This window comes from Pagrus major, chromosome 11 (genome assembly GCF_040436345.1).
Source record: "Pagrus major chromosome 11, Pma_NU_1.0".
Classification (NCBI taxonomy): Eukaryota; Metazoa; Chordata; class Actinopteri; order Spariformes; family Sparidae; genus Pagrus; species Pagrus major.
Genome location: NC_133225.1, coordinates 11,546,323 through 11,572,066, shown reverse-complemented (window position 1 = coordinate 11,572,066; position 25,744 = coordinate 11,546,323). Strand labels below are relative to the sequence as shown.

Below are 25,744 nucleotides of genomic sequence, written 5' to 3'. Positions count from 1 at the left end.
AGTTCATTAACTTTTTCTTAAGGTGGAAAATCACACGCCGGTGGTGTTTTGTTTCTATTTGGGCACCTACCACCAATAAACGCCTCCTCTGCCGTCCAGAGGGCCGCGGCATTGACGCGGTTGGATATCTTTATCTGGTGCGTCTTTTTTGCGCAGGCACATTCTTTCCCACAGGCTGGTCGAGTCCGCGCTGGACAGCGGAGGCGGATACGGCGACGCGTAGTCCACCTTAAATCACATGCTGACATAACAAGAACTGTACTCTCCACCCATATCCGAGAAGAGTGTGTTAAGAGGTGTCTCACCTTCCCAGCGACGCTCTTATTACGGAGAAAGACGCCGGTGTACTGACAACACGCCGGGGCATCTTACATAAGTGCGGCTCCTTATTGGTCAGGACGGTCGAGATCTGGTGCGTAACGCGGCGCGCTGGACACGCACTGTCCCCGTCAGAGATCATACAGAGAAGAAACCCTTGTGGATACTCAAGTGTTTGGATTTTTTTCTATTTTTTTTTTTATTTCCGAGCTGTTCCCGTGTCACTCTCTGGTTTATCTTACATGCCAAAGCTGGGGACTGGAAGACAACAGGACACAGCGCGAAGCTTCACGGTTTCCGCCACAATAATTGGTGAGTGAGTGTTTTAATACCAAGTTTGTTCAAAATGAATCTCAACGCGTCAGCATTTCTAGCTTTTCAGAGATAAGTTTCGACACGGGGCTGTGTGGTGCTGCTGCTGGTGGGAAATCGATTGGAGACAAAGCAGTCAATCGCGGATCGATAAAAGCGTGGTGTGCGAGGATTGGGCGAGCCGCCCTCCATGTAAATACTGCGGGCATGATTAAGTTAATAAAGGTCGGCATCGACGACAGCAGAATGTCACTGTTACTGTGAATTATAATCAGCAGCTGACAGTGAGTCGTTTGTTGAGAAGCACAATAACAACATGTTCAGATCACACTGTAGCCGTGACAACCACGGTCACAGCATCGTGACCGCGTTAAGATTGAGCTCGAGTGAAAAATAAGATTATTTTTTTTGTTTCTAGCTGAATTCTTGCTGTTAAATCCGAGCTGAGGGGCTGCCATTGTTGGACACAAGTAAACTATGAATCGCTTGCAAGTTTTTGATTGTTTGTCCCCTCCTTGACCACTGGGTGGCGACCGAGTATCTTCTTTCTGTGTTGTTAAAGCCCCCTGCTCGAGTGTGTGTGTGTGAAGATGCGTGCATGGTGATTTGAAACAAGTCCCATCCTGACCTCTCTTTCCTCTGGTTTTACTCTGCGGCCGACCCGACATGCGTCGGCTCCAGACGCGAAGCCGTGCGCGTCAGTACGACATGTCTTTACGCACGTGTCACCGGGTCCAAGTGTGTAATTTACATACTATTCCCGATTCCCTGTTAATGCTTTTCTGCGTGCTGCTGAGTTCAGGGGAAACAGGATGGCGTCAGCACTATTAATGTCATCACGGCCCCATCTGATAACTTAGATTTAAAGAGCGTAGCCACCGGCCTCGGTGCCAAGTCTTTAAAATAGCTCCGAGGGCTGCAGAGTGGTGCTGCTGAGAGATAGAGAAGCCCGATCAGAAGTCAAAACAATAACCGTGATGGTCTAAATGCATCCTACATGTGGACTTGAACACATCTTAAGACGCACACAGGCATTTATAATAAAGATGTACAAAAATATATGTGTTTGTGTCTATAAGAGATATAAATGTGACAGCTGGCACAGATGAGAACTGTCTGTGTTGTGTGTGGGCAGACAGCCTCAGCTAACATCAAAAAATAAATAAACCGGCTCTTATCGATACATCTTTTAAAAAAAAATGAGTTAAAAAAATCGTGAAAAGTAAATAAACCGTCATTTCGGTTGAGCTCTCCTCAGTTTTAAGATGCCAAATATTTTTGCTCTATGCTGTAATTTATTATGAATGGCCTCAACTCGCCTGCCCTCCACGTGGGTGTGGATCTCGCCTCGCCATTGGCTGAGATCGAGCAGCGTCCTGAAGGAGCTCTCCTGCGATTGGCCGGGCTGCCCTTAGTCTGTGGGCGTACTTTCAGTCGATGGTGGAAGTGGGATACTTTGTGCCACAGTTCATTGTCGATATTCCACCGGAGCTGCCGTGGGTATGAGTGCGCAGCGGAGAGCCTCTCACCACTAGCCGTATGAGGCTTTGCAGCTCCCGGACTGGTGTGTGTGTTCTCATCTGAGGCTTGCAGAAGCTTCCCAAACACCGAGAGGAATTTATATTCTTTTTTTTAACCTTTACTATTATTAGACGTCCTAGTTTGTTTGTTTGTTTGTTTGTTTTAAAGGTAACCGCCTGCGCAAGTGAGCGTCCGAGACGTTTTTTTTGCTGACATACGCGCGTCTCTGCCTGGCTTTTGCCCATCTTATGTAGCATTTAGGAAGACTTTGCACGTCGGAAAAAGGGCAACAAAGAAAGAGATCAAACAAAGAAGAAAAAGAGAGGCTTGTGTAGTTGATTTTCCTCGGGGGAATATTCTCATGATATCGACCGGAGTGAAGACGGACGGGCTTTTATTGTGACTCTCGGAGAGCGAGAGGAAAGGAGGCACCGGAGAGACGCGCACACGCACACGGAGAGATCTCTCTGAATGCTGCCTTTGATTCGCGAGCAGAACACGGGACGGTAGCGGCCGAAGCGACGGATCTGCCCCACCACCACCATCCTCCTCCTCACCCCTCTCTGCTCGTCTTGCCCCCTCCCCCTCCCCATCTCTGATCACAGGTTATCGGATGGACCAGCATCCCAGCGCCCGGAGCTGCACCAGTCGCGGGGCTTCGTCCTGCGAAGCCGTCCCGACTGAGCCCTCCATGAATCTGTACATCCACTCCACCACCGGCACACGCTTCGAGCTCTCCCTGCCCCTGGAGGAGACCGTGGAGGGACTGAAGAGGAGGCTGTCGCAAAAACTCAAAGTACCCAAAGAGAGACTCGCTCTGCTGCACAAAGAAACGTGAGTAAACCTGACTGAAATGTTGCTTTTTTTCAAGAAGTGTGTCGTGTAACACCGTAACATTCACGTACGCTCGTCCTGATTCTGTATCTGCACTATACACACTGACATCATGAGCCGTAATGTCTAGGCTACTCCGCAGTTAAAAAAAAAAAAAAAAAAAAAAAAAGCCGAGTTCGGTGCGCTCACCCCCGCGGGCCTGCAGTGATCTGTTTTGAATCCATACTTTGGATTTATGCGTGGCTGAGCTCTCCTGAGCTTCAGAGACAACCTTGGCTGCTCTGCTCTGCTCATCAATACATTCAAGGAAACCACTGACCATCAGGACGCACGGTATTGGAATTACGCATAGGGGACGCACCGGTCACTGGAACAGTATTGACGGGGCGATCTGCAGACTTGCATTGATTCATGCCTCCTTCATTATAAATACCGAAGCCTGACTGAATTACTAATGCTGTGGGGATCAAACACGTTAAACATTGATGAGTAAAGTCACGCAGAGTTGGTAGCCTGTAATTTATTTACTCTGCTGCTGCACATGCACATATATTGTTAATCTTTGACATGGTGATTCCTTCCTAGTTACAGCCAGAGGAACTCCTTAGTGGTTTCAGTGCAGGTCTCGGTGTGGGGTATCGGCTGGCCGGTTTCTCAAGGGCTCAGAGAGCTCAGCATGGGCGAGGGAGTAGTTAAAACCTTTATTATTTAAAACCAACCGCAGCCTACGGTATTAGGCAGTTCCCATATGAATCAGACCCAGGTTCAGCAAACAATAATGCAGGTGGTGTTATGCAAAAACGAGAAGGGTGCTTTGAGTACATGCAAACAGTCAGCATTGTTTTTCTGCGTCCTTCCCCTCCCACCCATTGTAATCACCCAATAAATCACATCATCCTTTAAAACCTGCCCCCCCCCCCCTTTTTTTTTAATCCCCTCCTGCTCCTCAAACTGTAGACCTACAGCAAGTCAGTGCTGAGGGCCTTTGTTCAGCTGCACAGGGGTGAGATTTGGGTCATGCCTGTACAGCAGGCTGTCCTGAACATCCTCCAGTGAACTGAAAGGAGGCAGAGAGTCAGACACTTCAGATGCGAGTGGTTTTAATGCATCGTGACTGGCGAGGAAAGACAGTTCCCTCATTGTGGAGAAGACGCCGCTGCGCTGCACCAAACATTAAATAGTAAAGTCTAGGAAATCTTTTTTATACATCTCAAGGCTCAACTTTGTAAGACAGCCGCCATTATTCTCCGCAGTTCAGTGTCAATAATAGCTACGTGTCGCACCGTTCATCCTTTCTTATAACTATTGTAGTTTTGAATGCACCTTGGAGTTCCTTGTGCACATTTGTTCAAGTCAAAACGGCAAAAAAAAAAATACTTACCTCCACTTAGGCAAGTGGCAGTGGTGCCAGATATCAACTGCGAGCAGGTTGTCAAGCTCCACTATACTCGAAATTGAAATATGACAGCCCAATCAATACTTCTCTTTCATGGAGCTTTTCACCCACGGCTCTTTTCCAAACTAGTTTTGAAGTCTGTCTGCCCCCCCCCTCCCCCAGCTGAAGGCTGTTTGTGTGTCTGAGGAGAGGAGATATTGTCAGCACAGTCTAATTATCTTGTTCTCTCTAACCCTGCAGGCGACTAAGTTCAGGCAAACTCCAGGATCTAGGCATCTCTGATGGGAGCAAGTTAACACTTGTACCAACCGTAGAAGCAGGATTAATGGTAAGGCTGTGTTTTTTTTTTTTTAGTTTTGAGTCCAAATATATACAACAAATACTATATATGTACTGATTTTTTTTAACCTGTTTTTTCTTTCCTTGCAGTCTCAAGCATCAAGACCAGAACAGTCAGTAATGCAAGCCTTGGAGAGTTTAACAGAAACTCAGGTAAGATGCTGCAATATTACGAATGTCCAGCTTACTATCCTCGCATGCTTGCAATCTAAACTGAGCTGTAGGCCTTTTGTGTTTGTGTGTGTGTGTGTGCATGGGGGGATATGGGAGGTTGTAGCTTTGGTTAAGCACAGAGCAACACCCAGATATGACAGATACACAGAGAAAAGAGATGAGATGAGCAGGCTGCACCAGCACAAGCCTCTTTGCTTGTCTAATCTCAGCCTCTTAAACAAGCCAAGCCAAGCTCGACATCCAGTGTGAGCTGTTAGGATATAATAAGCAGCAACACCCTCCTGTATCCTAGTAACATCTGTGATAGCCTGCGTGTCCGCGCGCGTGTGTGCGCGCGTTCGCACGTCACTGCGGGAAGCCGGTGGCGAACACCGCACAAGAAAGGCTTATTTGTGAGCTGCTGAGAGGACCAGCACATAACACTCACTACCACCTTTCTGTTTATACCTTCTGTACTCTCTCTCTCTCTCTCTCTCTCTCTCTCTCTCTCTCTCTCTCTCTCTCCACTCCTCCTGGGTTTCATGCTCTGACACACTCGTTCACACACACACACACACACACACACACACACACACAGACAAGTTTCCAGGAAGTGTGCTGTGGCTGCATGGAGATAGAGTGTAGTCTCACTCACTCATAAATAGAGCGCTGGATCATCAGATGGCTGCCTTCTCACTCAGTATTTAGCATAGGGTTCCTGGAAGCCTCGCATGCACACACAAGCCAGAGTGGGTCCTTACACCCCGTCCCTGCAGTGAAGCGGCTCTGTGGCCCTGCTGAAATACAGTATGCATTTGAGTCACTGTGGCATGACTCACCAAAATGATCAATAGTGAGAGTAAAGTGTAAAAAAAAAAAAGCAGAGAGTTCTCCGCACCGGCCACAGGGAGAGCGAGAAGAGAGGCGATAAGGCCGAGTGCACACAGACAACAGCGTGACGTATGAAACACCGTGCAGCTGACTGACTGTATCAGATCGACTTCCTCTTGTTGCATTGGGTAACACTGAGATGTGCGTAAGTGCATCAGGGATGCGCTGCTCATTGATGTCAAAACAGTACGCGATGATGATGCCGGACGCTGATGTAAGAAGTTAAGCGTGTCAGTCATGCAGCGGTTTCTTTTCTGATGAATTAGTCCAAAGAACGATACTGTCACATTTCATTATCAGTGGATGTGGGCTGTTCGGAGATAAAGGTTCGGTACGGCAGATTTTATGGTGGAAATCCTGGCCTGGCTGTGTGTGTGTGTGTGTGTGTGTGAACTCAGCGTGCGCCTAGTAGCGCTGACAGCAGATGACTGCACGTGTGTAGGTGTGTGTAAGTCGACGTGCGTGTGTCTGTTACTGGATGTCAGAGTGTCAGTGGGCATTTTAACCGGAGGCAGATGATAATTCGACCGACGAGCAGGAAGAGCAGATTTCTCACTCTCCTTCCTGTGCCCCTGTTACTCTTACATTTGTTATGAGTCAGATGGTTTTCTCAAGAATCACTTACTGTACATTCATGATTATTGTGACGTAACTTGCGATCCCGCTGTGGGGATAGAAGAGGAATGGAAGGGGCGCGGTAAGAACGATAGCGGGGTAAATGGGTTAAAAAAAAAGAAGGCATAAAGCTGCTTTAGTGTGTTTTTATCCAGAGAAATTGATTCCTCTTTATAATTCATGAAGCGGAATGGAATGATATAGATTGCAGAGAGATTAAGGATCTGAGTAAGATTAGAAAATAGGAACACAAAAGCCTTCCCTCATTTCCTCCTCCCCCCCCCACACACAACTCTGGGGCTATCAAAAATCAATCAATGCACTTAGCTCTTAAAAGTGTCTGACATGATAACTGATATGCCCATATACCCAAAAATAGCCTCGGGGAAATGATGAAGAAGCGGGTGTGTGAACCCCTGGACCTCTTGTAACCCCTCTCTCAGCCAACAGTATTTTGGTCATGTAAGGTCTCATTTGTGGCTTTCTAGGAAGTGTGTGTGTGCGTGCATTCGTGGAGGACCTTTTTTTGTCTTCTCCTTTATCAGGATTCCGGGTAACTTCTCAGCTAGCCGGCCAACCAACCAACTGAGCCGAACATGACAGCTCCCAGGGCCGTTTCAGACTTTTGTGGAGCAAGATAGATAGAAGATGTTTTATGGAAATGGAGCCCTGGCAATTATCGAAATGGGTTTTCTTTTTCCCTCGCTCCGTCTCCCCCTTTTTCCTTCCTTTTCCCTCTCGTGTTTCGGCCTAACAGCTCTCCCAGGGCCCTATAATTTAAATGTGCTGTGGTTTGCAAGTCCAGCTAGCCGCCTCAGTTTGACCGTCTTTAGCAAGGACAATCCTGGCTGCCTTAATTCCTCCTCTGGCATCTCACTAGACTTTTTTGCATGACATCTAAGCTGCATTAAGCCACTGCCTCCTGACAGCCCATCAAAACACAGTTGCCTGCGCTACTCTCTTCTCATTCTGTCCGCTAAATAGAGGTTGTGTGTACAGCTTACATATGCAGTCATGTGCGGGCACACACGCGCACCAGAATTGAAAGGATATATTTAAGAGGATTTCTGATCCTGCGCAGAGAATGAGAAAATGTCTGATCGTAGTAGTAGAATGAATGTATACTTACAAGACAAGCAGTGGAAAGGAAATGAAAGCAGTATTCACTGTTTCTGGGCACAGAAAGCAGTGACATCAGCTCTCCATCTATTGATCTTGGCATTTGACAAAAAGAGAAGGATTATATGTCCCTCTCAGCACACGGGGACTATTTGCTCATTGATGCACATTGATGTTAGAATAAAAGCCAACCAGGCAGGCAGGCATCACCCCTTACCATCCCCCCGTTGCCCATCCCCCCATGCAGCCACCTCTTTGTTCCTGTCTTAAAGCATGAGCACCAACCTGCCCAGCTGACGAACCCTCAAGCACACAACAAAGATTGAGGGTCACTCTTTAAGTTTGGCTGTCGCCTCACGATCCCCTTTCATCCGCCATACATCCATAGGCATCAGATATACCCAGCAGAGTGCAGCCACAGCGGTGCATACTGGTTTCAAAATCAATGCACGGCCCAGCTGGAGCAAGGCGCAGCAGGCTGCAGATTGACAAATTTTTGCCTTGAACACTAACACAGATTGCTTTGGGAGGAGGCTGTGTGTTGCCATTCCACATGTCCCAGCGGAATACGCTGTTACGAATCTGCTCCACTTTTCTCGCTGCCGCCGACAAGCACCTCCTGTCCTCACCCACCCCCCCATCCTCCACCTTCTCCTCTTCCTCAAGGAAGGATATGGCACAGTTTTGTCATTGTGTCTTGAAGCGGACAGATGCAAACTAGCAGGATCTAACGATCTGTGGGGAGTCACCCTCACCTCATTCCCTTGGGAATGAGGTGGAGGGAGGAAAGGGAGAGTTTTGTGAGATTCTCTCTGTAACATATCAAGTCGATGTGAGGTTTGAGGTAAGGGGGAGGGTGATCACATATGCTTGGATAACTCACGGATGAACAAATACAGAGGAGAGTCAAACTATAACAAGGCGAAAGAGGATGGACGCCATTTGGATTCGGCAATGGTGGAGAATGGTGTGTGTGTATACCTGTGCGTGCCAAAGTGGTCGTACATGGCTGTGTGTACGACAGCTCAATGTAGATGGTCAATATGTTTCTTTTTCCAGTCCTGCACCCTGTAGTCCACCTTATCTAGATGCTAGTTAATCAGGAGGATTGGCACTACTGGAAATCATTGGAGAGTAATTGTATTGAGGATTTGGGAGTGCGAGGGATTGAAAAATGAGTCAGTTTGTTAGTCAATACAAGGAGATCCTCCCCTTTTTATAGCACGCAGCTCCCTCTGTCCTTCCCACTGCCATTGAAATGAAGGCTTTTTATATGCGCGCATTATAAGAGAGGGAGTCTCTGCTCTTTAGAATGGTAATTTGCTTTTTTTTTTGTTGTTACCTAAATGAAAGCTACAGAAATTAATTTGTTGCTGGATGTGTAAATCAAAACTGTGCATGCAATGAAAGACAATGCTGATCTAAAGACCCATTCAGTCCCCGCACATGTAAATCCTGGCCTTGAAAATGGCATTAATGAGCTGATCATGCAGTATTTTTTTGCACCTGTGTAATCCCCTTTGTGATGCTTAAACGCACAGCGGGGAGGGGGTGCAGGGAATCAAGGTGTGTTGTTGGGCAATCAAGGGGGAGAGATGGACTTGCAGGGGATTTCATTGTCCCATTGTCTATATGCATCTGCTTGCGCGTGTGTGTGTGAGTGCGTGCATGGGCCAACATCCATTTTTAATGTCTTTAGTGTCTTTTGTGCATTCAGCGGCTAGGGCAGCCTTATTTCTCCATATTTGAGTCGTGACCATCATTGTTTGCCATTCCCTTGTGACACTGAGCCTTTGTGATTCAAGTAGCAGGCATCGTGACTAGTGGGGCTACTGTGTGGGAGGATGGAGGGCAGGAATGTCGCGTCTGATAGCCACCACCAAGTCTAATGAAGTCAATTAGGCATATGCTGCCTGTGAAACAGAGAGGCAGGGGTCAAAAGATCCAGGTTGGTCCGATAAGTCGTAACAAAAACATAAAGAAGAAAAGGGACGTTTTCTGCAGAAAGAGAGAATTCTTTGCACCATCGCGGGTAGCCATTTTCTCTTCCCTCGTTCCTCTCCTGCCTCTCCATTTGCCTGCACCCACTTACTTAATCTCAAACAGATGAGATGTTATTTCCTCAGTTTTTCTTTTATCGGTGCAGAGGATGTTGTTCTCGCAAGTGTCCACACATTTGTCACGCTGGGCACAGAATCTGCTTGTTAAGTGATGATTGGCTTGTGTTAATCAGCAGGTAGAAAAGGCATTCGAGGGAGTGAAAGGAGCAACAGTTGGAGCTCAGTGGAGCCGACCAGTTGTCAACACAGTTGGAGCTTGAGGAGTGGCTTTAGCTGGAACCCGATCATCCTGAACTTTGCCATCCTGATCTCTCTTTTCACTCAGCCGATCAAATTCAGTGATGGCCAGCTGGTCCCCCCTCTGTTTCTTATCAGGCAGCATTACAGACGCCTATCTACTAGATAGAGCCTTTGAAGGCCCCCTCCTCTGGCTGCCTTTTAGGATTTGGGGCATGATGCAAGTCATTGATTTTTTTTTTCCTTCTCTCTTTTGAGAGCTTGTTATTGCATCTTTAGCCGATGTGTGTCTGCACAGAGGCTATCAATAGTGTCCTGGTGTGATCAAAACGGCCGGGTCGATTGGCAGGTTAATAAGCAGGTTTTTGAACCTCGGCTCTCACCTAGAGGTTCGACAGGTGAGCTGGAACCAGAGTAGCTGGAGGAGACGGCGTCCTCCTCAAGGCTTCCCCTCTCTCCACCCTCCTGTCCCGCCCTCCAATCCTCTATCCTCTTTTCTCTGGCACAAAGCTGCCTAGTTGTTCATGAATGTCAGCTCAGTGCTGCCAGCGCTCTCTATCTTCCCCTCCCTCTCCCTCTCCCTCTGCCTCTCACCCTCCCTCAGCCTCTCAGCCGCGCTCTTCCTCGCTCACTCCTTATCTCCCTCCCTTAGTTCGCTTAGTGTGCAAAGGAAGAACGACTGCAAATGAGTTCCTTGAACCACAGGGACCCCAATAAATAAAACTGTCAGCCAGAGATGTCGAAAGGGAAAAAAAAAAGAGGGGAAGGAGCCAGAGGCACACTCTCACTGAATATTTCATCACCCACCACCACCACCACCAATCTGACACCCTACCCCCATCGCCCACATCCCCCATCCCCCCTCACCATCCTTCCTCCTTCTCCTCTCATGCCACCCCCCCCCCCCCCCCCCCCCCCAACCTCTTTTTTTCCTCCATCTTTTCTCCACCCCTCCTCCCCTAGCTGCCCCTTATCATATTCTCCCCCATCGCTGCATAGCAACCAAAGCCTCATGCTAAACAACATACCACCTTCTGGACCCTGACAACTAAAACAAAATGGTTGATGGTGCCGGCTTTGGGGTCAGTCGTCAAAGCGGAGCGGTGATGGCATATTAAGCGGAGCAGCTCTTTATCAACACCTGTATGCCACCGAATAGACTCCGCCATGGCACGAGGATAATCCCCCTGCAAGCACACACCTTGTTCTTCAGGCATGAGCTCCTCCTCTCTTTGCATACCACTGCTGCCGCATCAGAAAGAAAACAATGAGCGGCTGGTTTCTCCCTGTCTGCCATAACACGACAAAAGCGGGGCCCTCCACTCCCCCCTTGTCTTCTCATAACAAACCGCTACTGACCAGCCATAGGAAAGCTCGCCTCACTCCCAGGCTAATTTGAAGCCTGCCATGTGGTTTTTGGGGAGCTCAGTAGGAGTACATGAATTTCATCTCGGCGGTTTGGAGTAATCCACACTAGTCATTATAAGGGTAATCAAGTCCCGTCTTTGTTTCTCCTGCTGTCAGTCACTGTCTGACTTTCCCCCCCACTTTCTCTCACGTGTGCCTGATGATAAAGGAAAAGGCCCTGCTCAGACTAGGGAAGTTAAACTTAGACTAGTTGACGAGTCCAAAAGTTTAAACTTTGTCTGAAAAGAAATTGTGGAACATCTTAGATGATTAGGGGCGATTAATACCTCAGTTACTGTTTCAGCTCACTGAAGACATTTAGATGATTACGTTTATTGTTAAACATTGCCAAAAAATGAGTGTATATCAACGGGTATATCACTTTCCTCTCGTCTAGCTGTATTACTGAGCACAAATGCACATTTTTCTGTTCAGCAGCAGTTGCCGTTACTTCACAGATAAAAATCAAATGTGAGCAGGGAAGTGAAATCTGATCACGAGCAGCCAGCCGAGACAGTTTCCGATGCCAGGTGTGAACTGTGACCCGTCTCGACTGGATGTTGACACAGTCGAGATACATGTGGATACAGAACACCACCATAGACTAACAGATACTCACCTCTCTCAGGGGTGTTTTCCCCATCTTCCTCCCACCCTTAAACCAAACACCGGGTTGATGGTCTCCCCCAGGGCGCCTGACTTTGTATGCACGTCTGTTTTTGTGTGTGTGTGTGTTGTGGGTTGGCAAACTGCCGACTCATTCTCCTGACAGCTGTCAGTCACAGACACAGTCAGCGTCTTCTCCCCCACCTTCTTCTTTTGTCTCACCCTCCCACCCCCTTTTGGGATTCCGCCTCCCCCCGAGGTCTCAAACAGACTCGCACACACACATCTTGTCTATCAGGTGACCTTTTGTATACATAGTTTCCCTCTCAGGTAGCACCCTGCCCTGTTCTCCTCCTCACTTCACACCCCACCCTGCTGAGTTTATTGTCTTTACCACAACGGGGTAATCATGGTGGGTGTGGACTTCACTATCAACAAACATCAGTGGCTGCGTTTACACACAGTAAAGGCTGAGTTTCTGTTTACTCTGCTGATTTGTGCCGCTTTGGCTGTTGATTATTTACATGCTGAAATGCAGCCATCAGATCAACCCAACCCCCGTCCCTGGTTCTTTCACCTGCCTCTCCTCTCCCTCCATCCTCTTTTCCACGCCATGTCAATACCAATGTGCAAAGGTCACCCTGGCAACAGAGAGGCAGCGGTCGATACAGAAATAAATAAGCAGAAGAAAAGGGAGAGCAGTGATGGAGGGCAGAGCCTGGTGATTCACAGGGTTAACTACAGGCCAACATCTCACAAGCACACTCCAAAGGCTGCGGGGTCTGTGGGGAGTGAGGCCTCTGCTCTCTTTTGCTGTCTTTGTATGTATGCCTCTATTACTTGTTTTCTCTGCTTTGTGTTCAGTCTCTCTCTCCATCCTCCATCCTCTTTGTGCTCTCTCCTCCCCTTGTGTAGCTTTTCGGTGCTGCTTCTGTCTTCCTGTCCCCCCCACCCGCCCTCCGCCCCTCTCTGGGGACTGAAAGCACACAGGCTGTAGGGGTTGTTGAAACCTTTTTGGACAGAGACGTCACATTGTATTTGCCAGGGCCACTTGTTTCTGCTTGCTTCTATTTGGGGAGAACCTGAGATGTCATTACTGCTGAGTCTTCAAGACCCAAACAAGCTTTCCGACCCCGAACGCGTCTCGCTAAAAAACGCACATGCACAGACAGTGGGTGGTGATACACAGGAGCAGAACCGCAGGCATGCAGGAAAAGGGACAAGAGAACTTTTGTTGTTTGGTGTGAATCCTCCAGCCAAGTCGTGACAACTCGGCTATCCAGTGTGTGTTTGTGTGCCTCCATCCGGGCCACGGGTGGGTCAGCGAAGGCCTTCACACTTGGCTCCTGTTAGCCGTTGCCAGAGCTCCAAAAATGGGCAGCCCTTCCAGATCCGCCGCAGACAATCGGCCATTCTGCGTTCAAGAGGCAGGCGGGGTGTATTTCCTGGACGTGGGACTGATTTTTTCAGGCCCCGGGCCAGACAGAAGGGTGGCCTCTGTATCTGAGCTGAATGACACTGCTGACTAAGAGCCGGCCGAGGGGGCAGTGGGAGGCAAGCGAGAGTGGGCTCTATTTGTGTGTGTTTTCCAATAGGTTTCCTCATCCAGCGCCCCCCGGCAGATGTAAATAGGCCAGTGTTACAGAGTGGTGATTGATTGCATGATGGGCTAATGTGAGTGTGTGTGTGTCTATGAGAGGGGGAGCTCAAAGCACTGTTGTGTGCATTTCAACTGCCATCCATGGTGCAGACTGTTGATTTACAAAGAAGGAAGTCAATAAGGATGGGGTGGGGCTTTCCTCTTTGTGAAACGTTTTGGCTTTCAGGACATAAACTTGATGCAGACTTAGCTATAAATCCAATTAATCCTGTATACCATATTGCTTATATTGTTAACTTTTGTAAAATTGTCACCTTTTCTGCGCAGAAGTACATTTAATGACTCTGATTCTCTTTTGTCTACCTGCAGGTCAGTGACTTCCTGTCCGGCCGCTCCCCCCTCACCCTGGCACTGCGTGTCGGTGATCACATGATGTTCGTCCAGCTCCAACTGGCGGCGCAGCAGTCCGGCGGTCCCCAGCTCCAGCACAGACACGTCATCACCCGGAGCAACACGGAGACCGCAATGGGACAGCCCACGGGGCAGCCCCGTGTGCCCCACCCTCACCCGCACTCCCATCACCACCCACATCACCCACACAGTCACCCCAGCTCCCACTTGTCCCAGCCTCACCTGGTCCCTTCCTCCCCGTCTTCCCCGGGCTCCCCCGCCTTCCCCTTACCCTCGACACACCACCAGCCGCTCCCTCCCATGTACCATCAGTCGCCCTCCTCCTCTCACTGTAGCCCCCCCACTCCTCCTCCTCCACCCCACTCCCCTCGCCCGTCCCACATCCCTGGGGGTCTCTATCGATCTCCGGCTCATCACCATCATCACCACCACTACCACCAGCCTTCCTCAGGCCAACCCAGCCACGACATCGGCCAGGCCAGCCCTGTAGCCCCAGTCCTCTGCCCTGAGGTAAGCCAAAAAATATCATTAGTAATCCATGTCGTTTGTCTTTTTGCACAAACTTAAGTGAGGAGACAAGCATGCATCTAAAATACTGTCTCTAATATAAGGTGCTACGAATAAAAAAAGTAGCTGAATTTTACACAACTGATGTCATCGAAAGCACTCAGCCCTCTCATGAATGAACAATGGCACAGATGGGTTATGACCGCTTGACCCGAGTGCCATGCACAACTAAATCAGCCTCAATTAAATTGATTAGATTAGTGGGATATCCCAGCAGCACGAGGGCGAACCCGTGGTTTACTCAGGTCTGGAGAAGGTTTTGCATGCGATATGTGTGCACTCGCTTCCAAACCACAGCGCACTTAGTCATCACTGGAGTGCAGCCTGCTTCCCAACACATACAAACAGGCCAACACACACATTGACGAGGACGGGCACGGCATCCATATGACCTCATCCTGCCTGCTGAGACTTACGGGGAAAAGGGGGGGTGAGATGAAGCGATTCAAAAAGAGGTAGATCTAATGAATTGGAGGTGGTTTGTCATGCGATGACTGATCATTAACCCCAGCATTGTCAGCCATTTATCGTTAACCATTACAACCATTTATTTAACTCGGGCTACGACTCTAAAACCAGCTGCACACACATGCACAAACACGCTGGCGTGTCTCCGCCAAGCAAATTTGCTGTTTATACTTTCTTTGCCTCCCTGAGCTCCAGCCTATGGAAAGTGAATAAGAACCAGATGTGAGTGGACTATGTGGGAGAGATTCACAACAAGAAAAAACAGAGACACAGGCCAGTTAAGCGCTGAGAAAACGGAAATGGCTATTCCTCATCAGGCTTTCACATGCGTGACACACAAACACAGGCTCGCACACAAACACAGAGACCTTTGCTCGGGTTTCGATTTCACTTTCAGATGTCGATTGAGTTAAGGTGAAGGTGCAGAAGCGGGGTTGTCACGTTTGGCCTTTCTCAGGTTTGAGGTAGCAAGATGTTCTGGGGCTATAGTATGTCGAAAAAGATCAGGTTTCCTGTTTTCTGGGGTTTCGTATAACCATCAGCCTGCATAGTTTACTTACATAGTGCAAATAATATTTGCACCTTATATAAAGGTCACGTATAGAGCTCAGTATCCCTTATATACTGTATATACAAGGGGTATAGGTCAGAACATGACCTCAACATTTCACAGCCGACAAGTTATGCATGACTGTCATTTCACGTATATGTTAACACAGTATGGGATGCAGGCTCGTACAGATTGTGTACAGATGTCTTCCTTCCACACAGCCTTTTTCCATCCCCAAAGCTTCACCTTATAATATTTAATATTTTCCCTCCAGGCTAACTGCAGCACCAACAGCTCCAGCAGTGGCACCAGTCCCTCAACACGCTCCCGTAAACCTGGCGCCATCATTGAGAGTTTTGTCAACCACGCTCCCGGAGTCTTCTCAGGGACCTTTTCAGGTGAGAGGACTGTGAGCTGCCTTCACGATTTATTGCTGCTCTAAGCAATACCCATGCACGGAGTGAGATCCAACTGAAACCCTCTTTTATGAGAAAATACCCATAAAATTAAAGGCAGGCTCCTGTGTCTGGTTTCTGTGTGTGTAGGAATGACCTTAAATGCTTTGACTTTCCTGCTCTTTTATTGAAAACTCAATATCTCCTGTAATACTTTTTTCCATCTTCCTCGCTCCTTCTCTCAGGCACTTTGCACCCCAACTGCCAGGACAGCACCGGGCGTCCCAGACGAGATATTGGTACCATCCTGCAGATCCTAAACGACCTCCTGAGCGCCACACGCCACTACCAGGGCATGCCCCCCTCCCTCACACAGCTCCGCTACCAGACCCAGTGCGGCTCGCCCACCTCCCCGTCCCCCTCGCCGCCTCCTTCACCCCCAGTTGCCGGCGTGACGGGCCTCTCTGCCAAAGCTACCTCTGTGCCCGCCAGCATCCCTAGCAGCCCTCCGCCGACTCTTCATCCACTGGTGCAGTGCCAGAGCCAGATCCGCATGTGCAAACCCCCTGGTGAGTGACTGAACACCGCACTCCCGCTGCTCATGCAAGCATGTCATGAACACAAACCAAAACACACACACACACACACACACATTAAGTCATATTGCATCTCTTGAAGCAGATGTTCCTGGAGTTTACACAGCTTTGGAAGAGTGTGTGTGTGTGTGTGTGTGTGTGTGTGTGTGTGTGTGTGTGTGTGTGTGTGTGTGTGTGTGTGTGTGTGTGTGTGTCTGCATTCTAGAACCTGTCATTGTACCGAGCTCTCTGCTCTTACATTGCAACATTGTAAAAAATTCATTGCCGTCTTTGTCTTTTCTGTCTCTATTACACATCATGGTAAGCTATCAGCTCTGTTGGGATGATTTTGCATCATTGTCTCGTTCAAGCACTTATTTTCATCTTCATAATACAGACGAAGCAAGAACAGAAAAGTCAGTTTAAAGAACAGAAACAGTCGTGCAAACGTCTCTCCTGGGTTTTGAGGCGGAGGAGAAGAGGAAGAGATGGGAGGAGGAGGAGGAGGAGGAGGAGGGGGTCTGCAATGCAAGCTTCTCCAGACCTGTTCAGTCAGGCTTCACTTGTCAGGCAGCAGAGTTGGCTTTGTTTTTGTGTGCCAAGGAGATAGGTTTACCCCTTCAAGCCTGGGCTGGGCTATGTTTAGATTAGATTAGGCTTTGGGTGGTTTAACCTTCCTCATAAAGAAGAGCTGCAGCTGGGGCATGTATGGGCTGGGGCTGGACAAACCGCGACATACCCATGCCCAAGGGCTGGGCCGGGGCAGGTGCTGGAGTTCAGATGATACCGTTTAGGGAGTCTTTTAAAACCTCCTTTCCCGTGCAGAGACACACAGGATGTTGAGTGTCAGACAGATGTCCAGGACAGATAACATTCAGTCAGTGTTGTAAGGTTAGACTGGCTGTGCTGAGAGAAACAGCATTGTCCTCTGCTGCCTCCTTATCTCCCGTGAAGGAAATCGAGCTCATCTTTGGTGAGCGGCTGGTGAATTTTGTTGCATAGTCTGCTAGGTGGGAGAGTCCTGGAGTGCGGTGATTAATGTTTAATGTTTTCTTTTGTTTGACAAAGCAAGAGCCTGCGTTTCTATTGTCACACTTGGGCTGTGTCCCCTGTTTCGTGACCTTCTCTTGCGAACAGAATGGAGTGTTTTAGTTGAAGCGGCTGAACACAGATTGACCGGGAATGTCCAGTATTCCTCTGCATCACCCTGGGCGCCCTTACAAGTGTTCAGCGAACAGTTGGAATAACACAGGCTTATTTTTCTAACTCAGGGAAGACCTTTCCTTCACTGCCCCCACCTACAACCCCTCCCTTCTCCCACTATTGTCCACTCTGTTCGTCAGCACTCATGCTCCCCTCATTTGCTGTCTGTAGAATCCATCTCTCCGTCTTCCTCCCTCTCTGTCCACGTCTGTGTTATGCATCAATACATTGTCTGTGTTCATTTGGCCTTTAAATAGATAGATTTGTTCCAAAATGCTGCTCTGAAAAGAATTTGCTTTGTGAAGTGGAGAGCAGTGAGAGGAGGAGGAGTAGGATGCGGAAGAGGGGGGTTGTTAAAACCACAACACTAAGCCTCCATTCATCATACGGGTGTTGATATCCTGTCCATCAGTCTACCAACTGCCCACTGATTTAGTGAAAAAAAAAAAGAATAGCCTGTTTCCTGCTCACAGTGTTCACTTCCAGAAAGTGACGCGAATGGCTAACTCGTCCCAACAGAGCGCACTTTGGCTCCCCGAGACAATTAATGTGCTGCTGTGCTCGCGTGGACGTAGGCTGTGCGCGCCGACTCGCGCTTCCACATGGTGTCCGAAGGAAGCCGATGACTAAGCGCTCTCAGGCAGTCTTATCAGCCGACACCTGATGGAAGACTTACTGGACTTAACATCGCGGCTTAACGCTGCTTCACAGAAACCTGCCTTCATTCAGCCAGAGAATAACCTGCGCTTCCCATCTGCCAGCACGTGTGTTTGTGTGAGTCTGCAGTCGCGCACCAGGTTGAGACAGCCTCTTGAAAATGTCACATAGCTTGGCTGTCTCCGGAGAGCCTTTACCCTTTCCACTGCAAGTTCATGTGCGAGAGGGAGAAGGAGACAAGCGTAAATAAAAAGCTTCAACACACGCACAGACACACACAGGGCTGGTTAAAGGCTCGGGCAACTAGCTTGGTTTCTTGTGCTTTGTAGTGCTGCTGAGTGTGGGGATTTGTTAGTCCAGGACGGCTTTGGCAGGCCGATTGTTAGCTAAATTCCTTTACTGAGTAGTGTGGACCTCCCCGGCACCTCCCGCCCTCCAGCCCTTCAGCCCCCTGCCCGGCCAAACCTATTGTGCAGGGGCCGGGGACAGGGGCTGCATACAGGGCACCAGGCTGAGCCATTGTGGGGCAGAAGAGGGGAGGGCTGTAGGATTATAGGCCTGCCTTTTAGTCCCACTCCCACTGCAGCTGCCTTAGTTCAACACAGAACCACAGTGAGGGGCAAAGTTAGCTCTGAAAGCTTCTCCAGCATCCTCTCTTGTGTGCCTTCCGCATCCCTTCACCCCGTCCCCCCCTTTCGGTTTGTCAGGTCACGTTAGCTTCGTGCTGGCTGGGACCGGGGCGAGCCAAAGGAGGAGGTAGGCAGACAGAGAGAGACCTCCATTGAGTTTAAGCCCTGACCTGTTTGGCCGAGGCGCACCGCACATTATCCACTGGTAGGCTTTACTCCTCTGATGTCACACACACGGGGGGTTTTGGTGCGACACACGTGTGCCGGTAACTCGGCGAACGCCCGAGCCACGCAGCATGGCGCAGAGCTATCTAGCAAAGGCAGCCAAGCACATCAGGTGCCCTTTCATTGTCGACAAGGAGAGCGGGAGGGAGAGAGCGAGAATGCAAATGAAGTTTAAAAGTCATTGAAGAGCTCGTGTCCCTGCAGGGCTGCCGGTGCCCTTTCACTGGCTGTCAGAGTGCTCATATTAGCGGCGATCTGATTGGTCGCTTCAGTTTGTGGCTGATAAGTCGGTCCAAGTTTTTCTTTTTGGAGATGAACTTGATTGCCTGTTTTTCTCCAGGTCAGATTTTACCCAGATTAATGGCTGAACTGTGTTTCAGAGTGCTTTCAAAATGGAGTGTTTACCTGTTGACACTGAGCTACTGGTCCCTAAATGCTTGACTCTGATTGGTCAGAGAGCTATGGAGTGTTTGGTCTGTTTTGGTAGTGTTAGAATAGTGTTTATTTTGCCAACATTGTTACCCACAAAATGGAGAAAGAGTGACACTCGAGGAAACCAAGCCTGACTTTGCTGCAATGTGAATTTCTTTCCTCTCTTCCTCTCCGTCCACCCCTCCCTCCCTCTTTCCCCTGCTTCCCTGGATGCTGAGCAAACACAATGTTCTCTCTGCAAGATCACAAGACTTATCAAGGCAAACAAACAAACAACAGCACTAAGACAACTGCAAATGAAGGCCAATCTTTATACAATCAATAAAAGGAGAAGCTCCTTTAATCTCCCTGTGCGTCCTGCACACTGCAGCCCTCCTCCCTTTTTCTCTACCTCCATCCTCTGCCTCTCCTCCTCCTCCCTCCTCCTCCTCCACCCGCCCACTCCTCCCACCCTCCCCGTGTGCTCCCTATCTCAGTCCTTGCTGTGTTGCTGGGCTGGGCTGAAAGGCAAGGAAAACTGACTGACGCATCGATTATTCATAGATCAGCCCCTCTTTCTCCCTCTCTCTCCCTCTCTGTCTGTTTTTCTCTGGCTCTCTCTGCAGTGCTCTGTGTGTTTACAGGGCCTGTGTCAATGTCTTCAGAGAGGAGAGTTTGGGGATGGAAAAATGTGCCGCTCGGGATTGAGTTGTGGCGTGATTGGCAGGCAGGGGAGTGGTTTTAAAAAGAAAAGAGAAAGTGGAGGAAGGGGAGACTGGCGTCGGCTTCCTCCTCCCTGCCCTTGACCTGTGTCCTTTTCTCAGAAAAGATCGGTCGTTGCCTAATCTGTCTTTTCTGTGTCACGCAGGGTTGTGTATGAACATGGGCCCTCCTTTGCTCTCTCTCTCTCTCTCTCCTCCATTCATTCCCTATGCCTCTTACCCACCTCTCTCTGGGTCCTCCAAGGTTACTGTGCTCAGGTCAAACCGTAGTCCCTGCATCCAGGCTCCGGGCCAGCCTGTGTGTTTTTCTGGATGTGTGTGTGTGTGTGTGTGTGTGTGTGTGTGTGTGTGTGTGTGTGTGTGTGTGTGTGTGTGTGTGTGTGTGTGTGTGTGTGTGTGTGTGTGTGTGTGTGTGTGTGTGTGTGTGTGTGTGTGTATAGTCTGTCCTTCTTAGCCAACCCTAATAATAGCCCTACTGTCATAAACATAGTCTGGAGATCCTTGCGGCCAGCTGTGTCCGGCCCAGCCGCCCAGGGCTCCGGTAGTGACGCTGATGAATGGCTGCACACACACACACACACACACACACACACATAGTTTGGTGTTGCTCCAAGCACATTCTCAGAGCTCTTGCCAAGTCAAAGGCCAAGACCTACAGCACCACCGAACTGCCCTTTAAACTGTGTGGGCGTGTGTGCATCTGTTCTTATATATTGCTCAGTCTTCTTGGTAAATGTACATCTTGACACTGTGAGATCGTAGCAGACAACCAGATTCTGCAAGCAGGCATGTGTTGGCTTGGTGCCGTTACATTGTGTACAGCCATATTTCCACACAGCCGAGGGGCGGTTTCACTGTTGGCTCGTAAGAGCAGTGGAGAAAGGGGGAAGAGGGAGGACCAGAGGGGGAACAAAGCCTTGCGGCAGGCAGCGTATATGGATGTCACATGGAGCTGAGGCAGCGGAACAATGGCTCTAATGTAGGAGAACCCCCCCTTTGGTATACCCCGCGTTCTCTAGAGATGACACGCTGCCCTCACACGCAGCGCACACCGCATCTGGATGCACGTCTGTACGAGGACAGAACACATTGGCAGGAAGTGGAAAAACCCCACTCCGTCTATGCGAAAGAAATAGTCTTTTCTGTTAACTCGGTGCCACTGTTCACATCCTTTCTGCCCTCGACGCCGCTCTACAGCAGTATAGTTCTTTAGTATGCACTGCCAGACTGTGGTGAATATTTATAGCTGGGAAAAAAAAGGCTCTGCGCTGCTCGATCCGATAAGCAGATGAGGGAAAAGAGGTAAATTAAGCCCACACAGAGTCCGGAATTCATTCCGATAGGGGGGGGAAGAGCAGAGGAGGGCACAATCGATTCGGAAAACTGCCACCTACGACTGATCCTTTACCCTTCACCCTCTTCCCTCTTCCTTTTTTTTTTTTTCACTACACCCCCCTCCCTCGCCCCTGGGGGAGGAATTCCTTAACCCACACGGCCGCCCCCCCCACCCTCCTCTCCTCTCCTTTCCTCTCGCCTCCTGCTTCCCCTTCTTCACACTGCCCCACCTAGCTGTCTCTGGGGAGATGTGGGGCAAGAGCTAGAGGAGGAGGAGGAGGACGAGGAGGAGGAGGAGGAGGAGGAGGAGGAGGAGAGGGGGGACCTCTGTATGTATGTGTGTGTGTGAGGGGTGAAAGGGTTGGAAGTGGTGGGGGGAAGAGAGAGAGAGAGAGAGAGAGAAGGGGGAGGCGGTGGGGGTGGTCGGGTCAATGAGCTGAGAGTGGGAAGCTACAGCCATAATAAAGAAAAAAAAAATAGCAGAAAAAACCCAATCTCTCCCTGTCTCTCTCTCCGCTTACAATTTCCATTCGCTTGCATTTTCTATTGAAAGCCAATAGCGTTGTCCCGGGCCTGAGATGGATGGCTGCACTAGAGCTAAGGTTTAATCAATAGGTCTTTTTAATTTGCCATCGATCCACGTTAAAAGCTACTGCGGCTGTTGCTGCCGTTGCTGTGTGTGTGCGTGCACCCCGCGAGTGTGTGCATCTGTGTGTGTATGCACGTGTGCACATTGTGTACGTGTTTCTGTGTGAATACACGATGTGCTCGAATGCGGATCTGAGTGTCTGCGTGTGTGTTTGTGTGTGTTCTGGCGTGCAGCAGAGGCAGAGATGGCCGCTGTGCTTCGGTTTATTGACATTCTAGCCCATTATTTAATTATTTAATTCCCAGACAGATACTAATGGAGCTGGCTAATAGATTGCGGTTGCTTTCCTTTCCTTCCAAGCCTCTGAATATACGCATAAATTGAATTAGGCTCGACTCGGCCACTGTAGGAAAGCATTCACAGGGCCATGTGAGGCCTCTCCCTCGAGACTGTATTCTCCTATAGGCACATCAACAGCTAGAAATGCACTTAGTAGCACATCCAGTCACTGAGGCATGTCATCTGCAGTTATGTGTGCAGATATCACCGGCAGCTATCACAATGTGTCGTCTCTGGCTCGCGTTTGTACGCTGTTGGTCTTGCTATTGGTTCTCAAGGAGACTCGGGTCTGAAAAGGTCTCCCCATTCAGCGATAAGGGGATGAAATGGCACCGAGGGGGCTAATGATGCTCGGTGGGGGAGGTTAAGCTGCAAATTCCACATTGTGTGTGTGTGTGTGTGTGTGTGTGTGTGTGTGTGTCAGAGTCAATGGAATGATGCTAGCATTATCATCAAGGCTGTGCTGCTTTATCTGCCGCCTGCCAAACACTGACACAAAAGCACACAGACATGTATTGACATTCTTCTCAATCCTGGCTTATATTTAAGCTCGTGTTGATTCTGTTCAGTGTAAATAAACCAATCGGCATGCAGAGAGAAATACCCGACTGACCACCTTTTCTCTTTTTGCTTTCCTTTGTCCAGGTGACCGGATCCGTCAGACCGAGAACCGTGCAACTCGCTGTAAGGTGGAGCGCCTGCAGCTGTTGATGCAGCAGAAGCGCCTGCGCAGGAAGGCCAGGCGGGACCAGCGCGCTCCTTATCAGTGGCTGCCCAACCGAAAGGCAGGACGCAGCAACAGCAACAGCAGCATGTCCAGCGAGGGCTCCCTGGACCTGGACTTTGACGATTCGGTGTGGAAGCCCGACGTCAAGGCTGACTTGAAGTCCGAGTTCGTCATGGCCTAAAACCCATCCGAACCCTGCTGGGGGCAGAGTTTCAAAGATGGGCGCAAAGCATTGCTTGGGATTTACTTAAGAGATATATTTTGAGGGGAGTGGATTGGCAGGAGGTGACACAGAACTGTGCAAAGAGGAAATCAAAGTCATCCTTGCGACTGGCATCTGTCACATGAGAGAAAAAAAAGAGGCTCCCTGCAGACTTTAATCCCATTCTGTCATTCACACTTGACCTTGTGAGAAACGGCGACAATAGCAAACAGAACTTTCTCTTGATGCTTGGATTGAGACAGGCAGCAACTGGACTTATCAGTGTACAAGACTTTTTACGGTGTGAGTACAGAGGCCGTACCTGAACTTGAGCATAGCAGAATTCAGTGGGTGGTGGGGGTGGTGGTGGTATTTACAGATTTTTTTTTTTTTTTAAACATTTGTTTTTTAAAGCGCACTCTGGACAGCAATGAAGAGATCCACACTGGACTTTTTAACAGAACAGGAGCACCAGAGGCCTCAGTGTTTCCTAATCACAAGAATGGCAGACCTGCCGAACTCTGGATTATTCCAACGGGCATTCTTATTGATCTCAAAAACGCACCAACCAGAGTCTAGTTTTTACCTGTTACGGGGTGGTTAAACTCTTTTTTTTTTTTCTCTCTCTTTTTTTTCTTTCTTTTTCATTTTGAAACATATTATATTTTATAAACAAAAAAAATATGTAGCATTGTTCACAAAGCATTCAGGTTTTCATATAACAGTTTCAAAGTAGTTGTTGATTTGCACATTTTCTTGATTTATAACAGCTGGTCAATGTGTGCAAGAAGAGAGGAGGTGGGGCCTGAAATAGAATTTAAAAAAAATGATTATGGAAGTATTGATATCAACCTCAGTGACATAGGGTATCGATAGGAATGATTAATGAATAAACAAAATGAATTAATATTAACAGAAAGTGCTTTAGAGGATTTTAAAATCTTTAAAATGTATATGGAAAAAAAAAAAATCTATTTTTTATTTCTCTTCCTATCTGCTGTTTTCAAAAAACAGCAGCCCTCTGTGGCTTCAGTCAAGTCGTTGACTACCAACAAACATCCATTCAATCATTCATTAGCTCATTCATGAATTATAGTCGTCTAGCCACAACAAATGACACGGAGAGATCAATTCCATCCAGCCCACCTTCACGTCTTACAGACCTGAATGGACTTGTTCGGGGGTTTGTATTAGTTTGTGTACATAAATGTGACAATTGGCAAAGGTTTATGAGGGTGTGTGTATGTTTGACTTTAGTTTAAATTGATTTTTGTCCGAGTTCTCCCAAATAATCCTTTACTTTTCTCAAAATCCCAAGGATCAGCTGCACTGAAGGCATGGGTCACTACTTTATATCACAGACAGGATTAAACTCCCCAGTTCTAGGCTCATTTGATGTGTACCTTTTACCGCAAGTCCTCATAGTAATGACTCTATTTTTTTATTGGCAAAGAGGGAGAAGAAGTGGGCTCTGTATCCAGCATCATTATCTAGTGCCTCCACCAGGACATCCATTGACATATCAGGTTAGGCCTTTCACAGTTCCGCTGCTACACACGGGGACTAAAGATGAACATGAAAAAAATAAAAAAGAAGCGAGAGGGAAAAAGTGACTTTTCTTTGCATGCAGAAGTGTGACTTACACTGATCTCTTTTTCTATCGATGGAAGAAAAAAAAAAGAAACTGGTGCTGGGGGGAATGAAGGTTAACAACATGCATGAATTTGTGAAGAAAATAAACAATGCTGCTTTTTGTTGGTAAATTTTTTTTTTTGTTTTTTTTGTTGTAATTTTTACTTTCCAATGTCAGAACAACGGTGTCCTGCTAAAGTATTACGACGCAAAACCAAAACAGATGAAGTTAAGTGTGGACTCGTGTCTTGCTCAGCACTGAACATTCCTGTTGTGTGACAATGAAGATGATGAGCAAAGAGCAACTGACTCTCTCTACTACCCGAACGCTGGTTTGTTTGTTTTTTACCCCCGTGACTCTCAAGGACCCAGACAGCCTAAGAAACTGTTTAGCCACCTCCCCCTTCCCCCCAAGCCCGAACGCCAACCGAGGCTCGCGTGGACATACTCTCGCAGGGAACCAACAGACCAGCGGATTTACAGTACTGTCCATCAGAACCTCCTCTAGAGAAGCGTCTGGTCTGTCTCTTTATCTGTCTGTCTGTCTGACCGATCGACCACCCTACCACAATTGCACTCCCAGAGATTGCAGTGAGAGATTACCTTTTTTGGTGAACCTCATCTTTTTTTTAAGTGGCCTTACCTTTCACTAAAAAAAATGAGACACTTGGGGACAATGGGGGCGGGAATGTTTTCTTT

General features: G+C 48.5%; 1 protein-coding gene across 1 annotated transcript; it reads left to right on the top strand.

The window, feature by feature from the left end:
* Window positions 1-25,171, top strand: midn (midnolin). Its single transcript, XM_073477227.1, has 8 exons — window positions 1-630; window positions 2,757-2,985; window positions 4,622-4,709; window positions 4,811-4,873; window positions 13,778-14,329; window positions 15,679-15,802; window positions 16,045-16,368; window positions 23,130-25,171. Exons 1-8 carry the CDS (start codon window positions 561-563, stop codon window positions 23,390-23,392), a joined length of 1,713 nt encoding a protein of 570 aa, XP_073333328.1. The 5' UTR covers window positions 1-560; the 3' UTR covers window positions 23,393-25,171.
* The last annotated feature ends 573 nt before the right edge of the window (window positions 25,172-25,744 follow it).

Bases quoted from the DNA above. Each gene is read 5' to 3' on its own strand.
- midn (XM_073477227.1), top strand. From the start codon at position 561: ATGCCAAAGCTGGGGACTGGAAGACAACAGGACACAGCGCGAAGCTTC. The intron at 2,986-4,621 runs GTGAGTAAACCT...CTAACCCTGCAG, and splicing joins GCTCTGCTGCACAAAGAAAC to GCGACTAAGTTCAGGCAAAC. The intron at 16,369-23,129 runs GTGAGTGACTGA...TCCTTTGTCCAG, and splicing joins CCGCATGTGCAAACCCCCTG to GTGACCGGATCCGTCAGACC.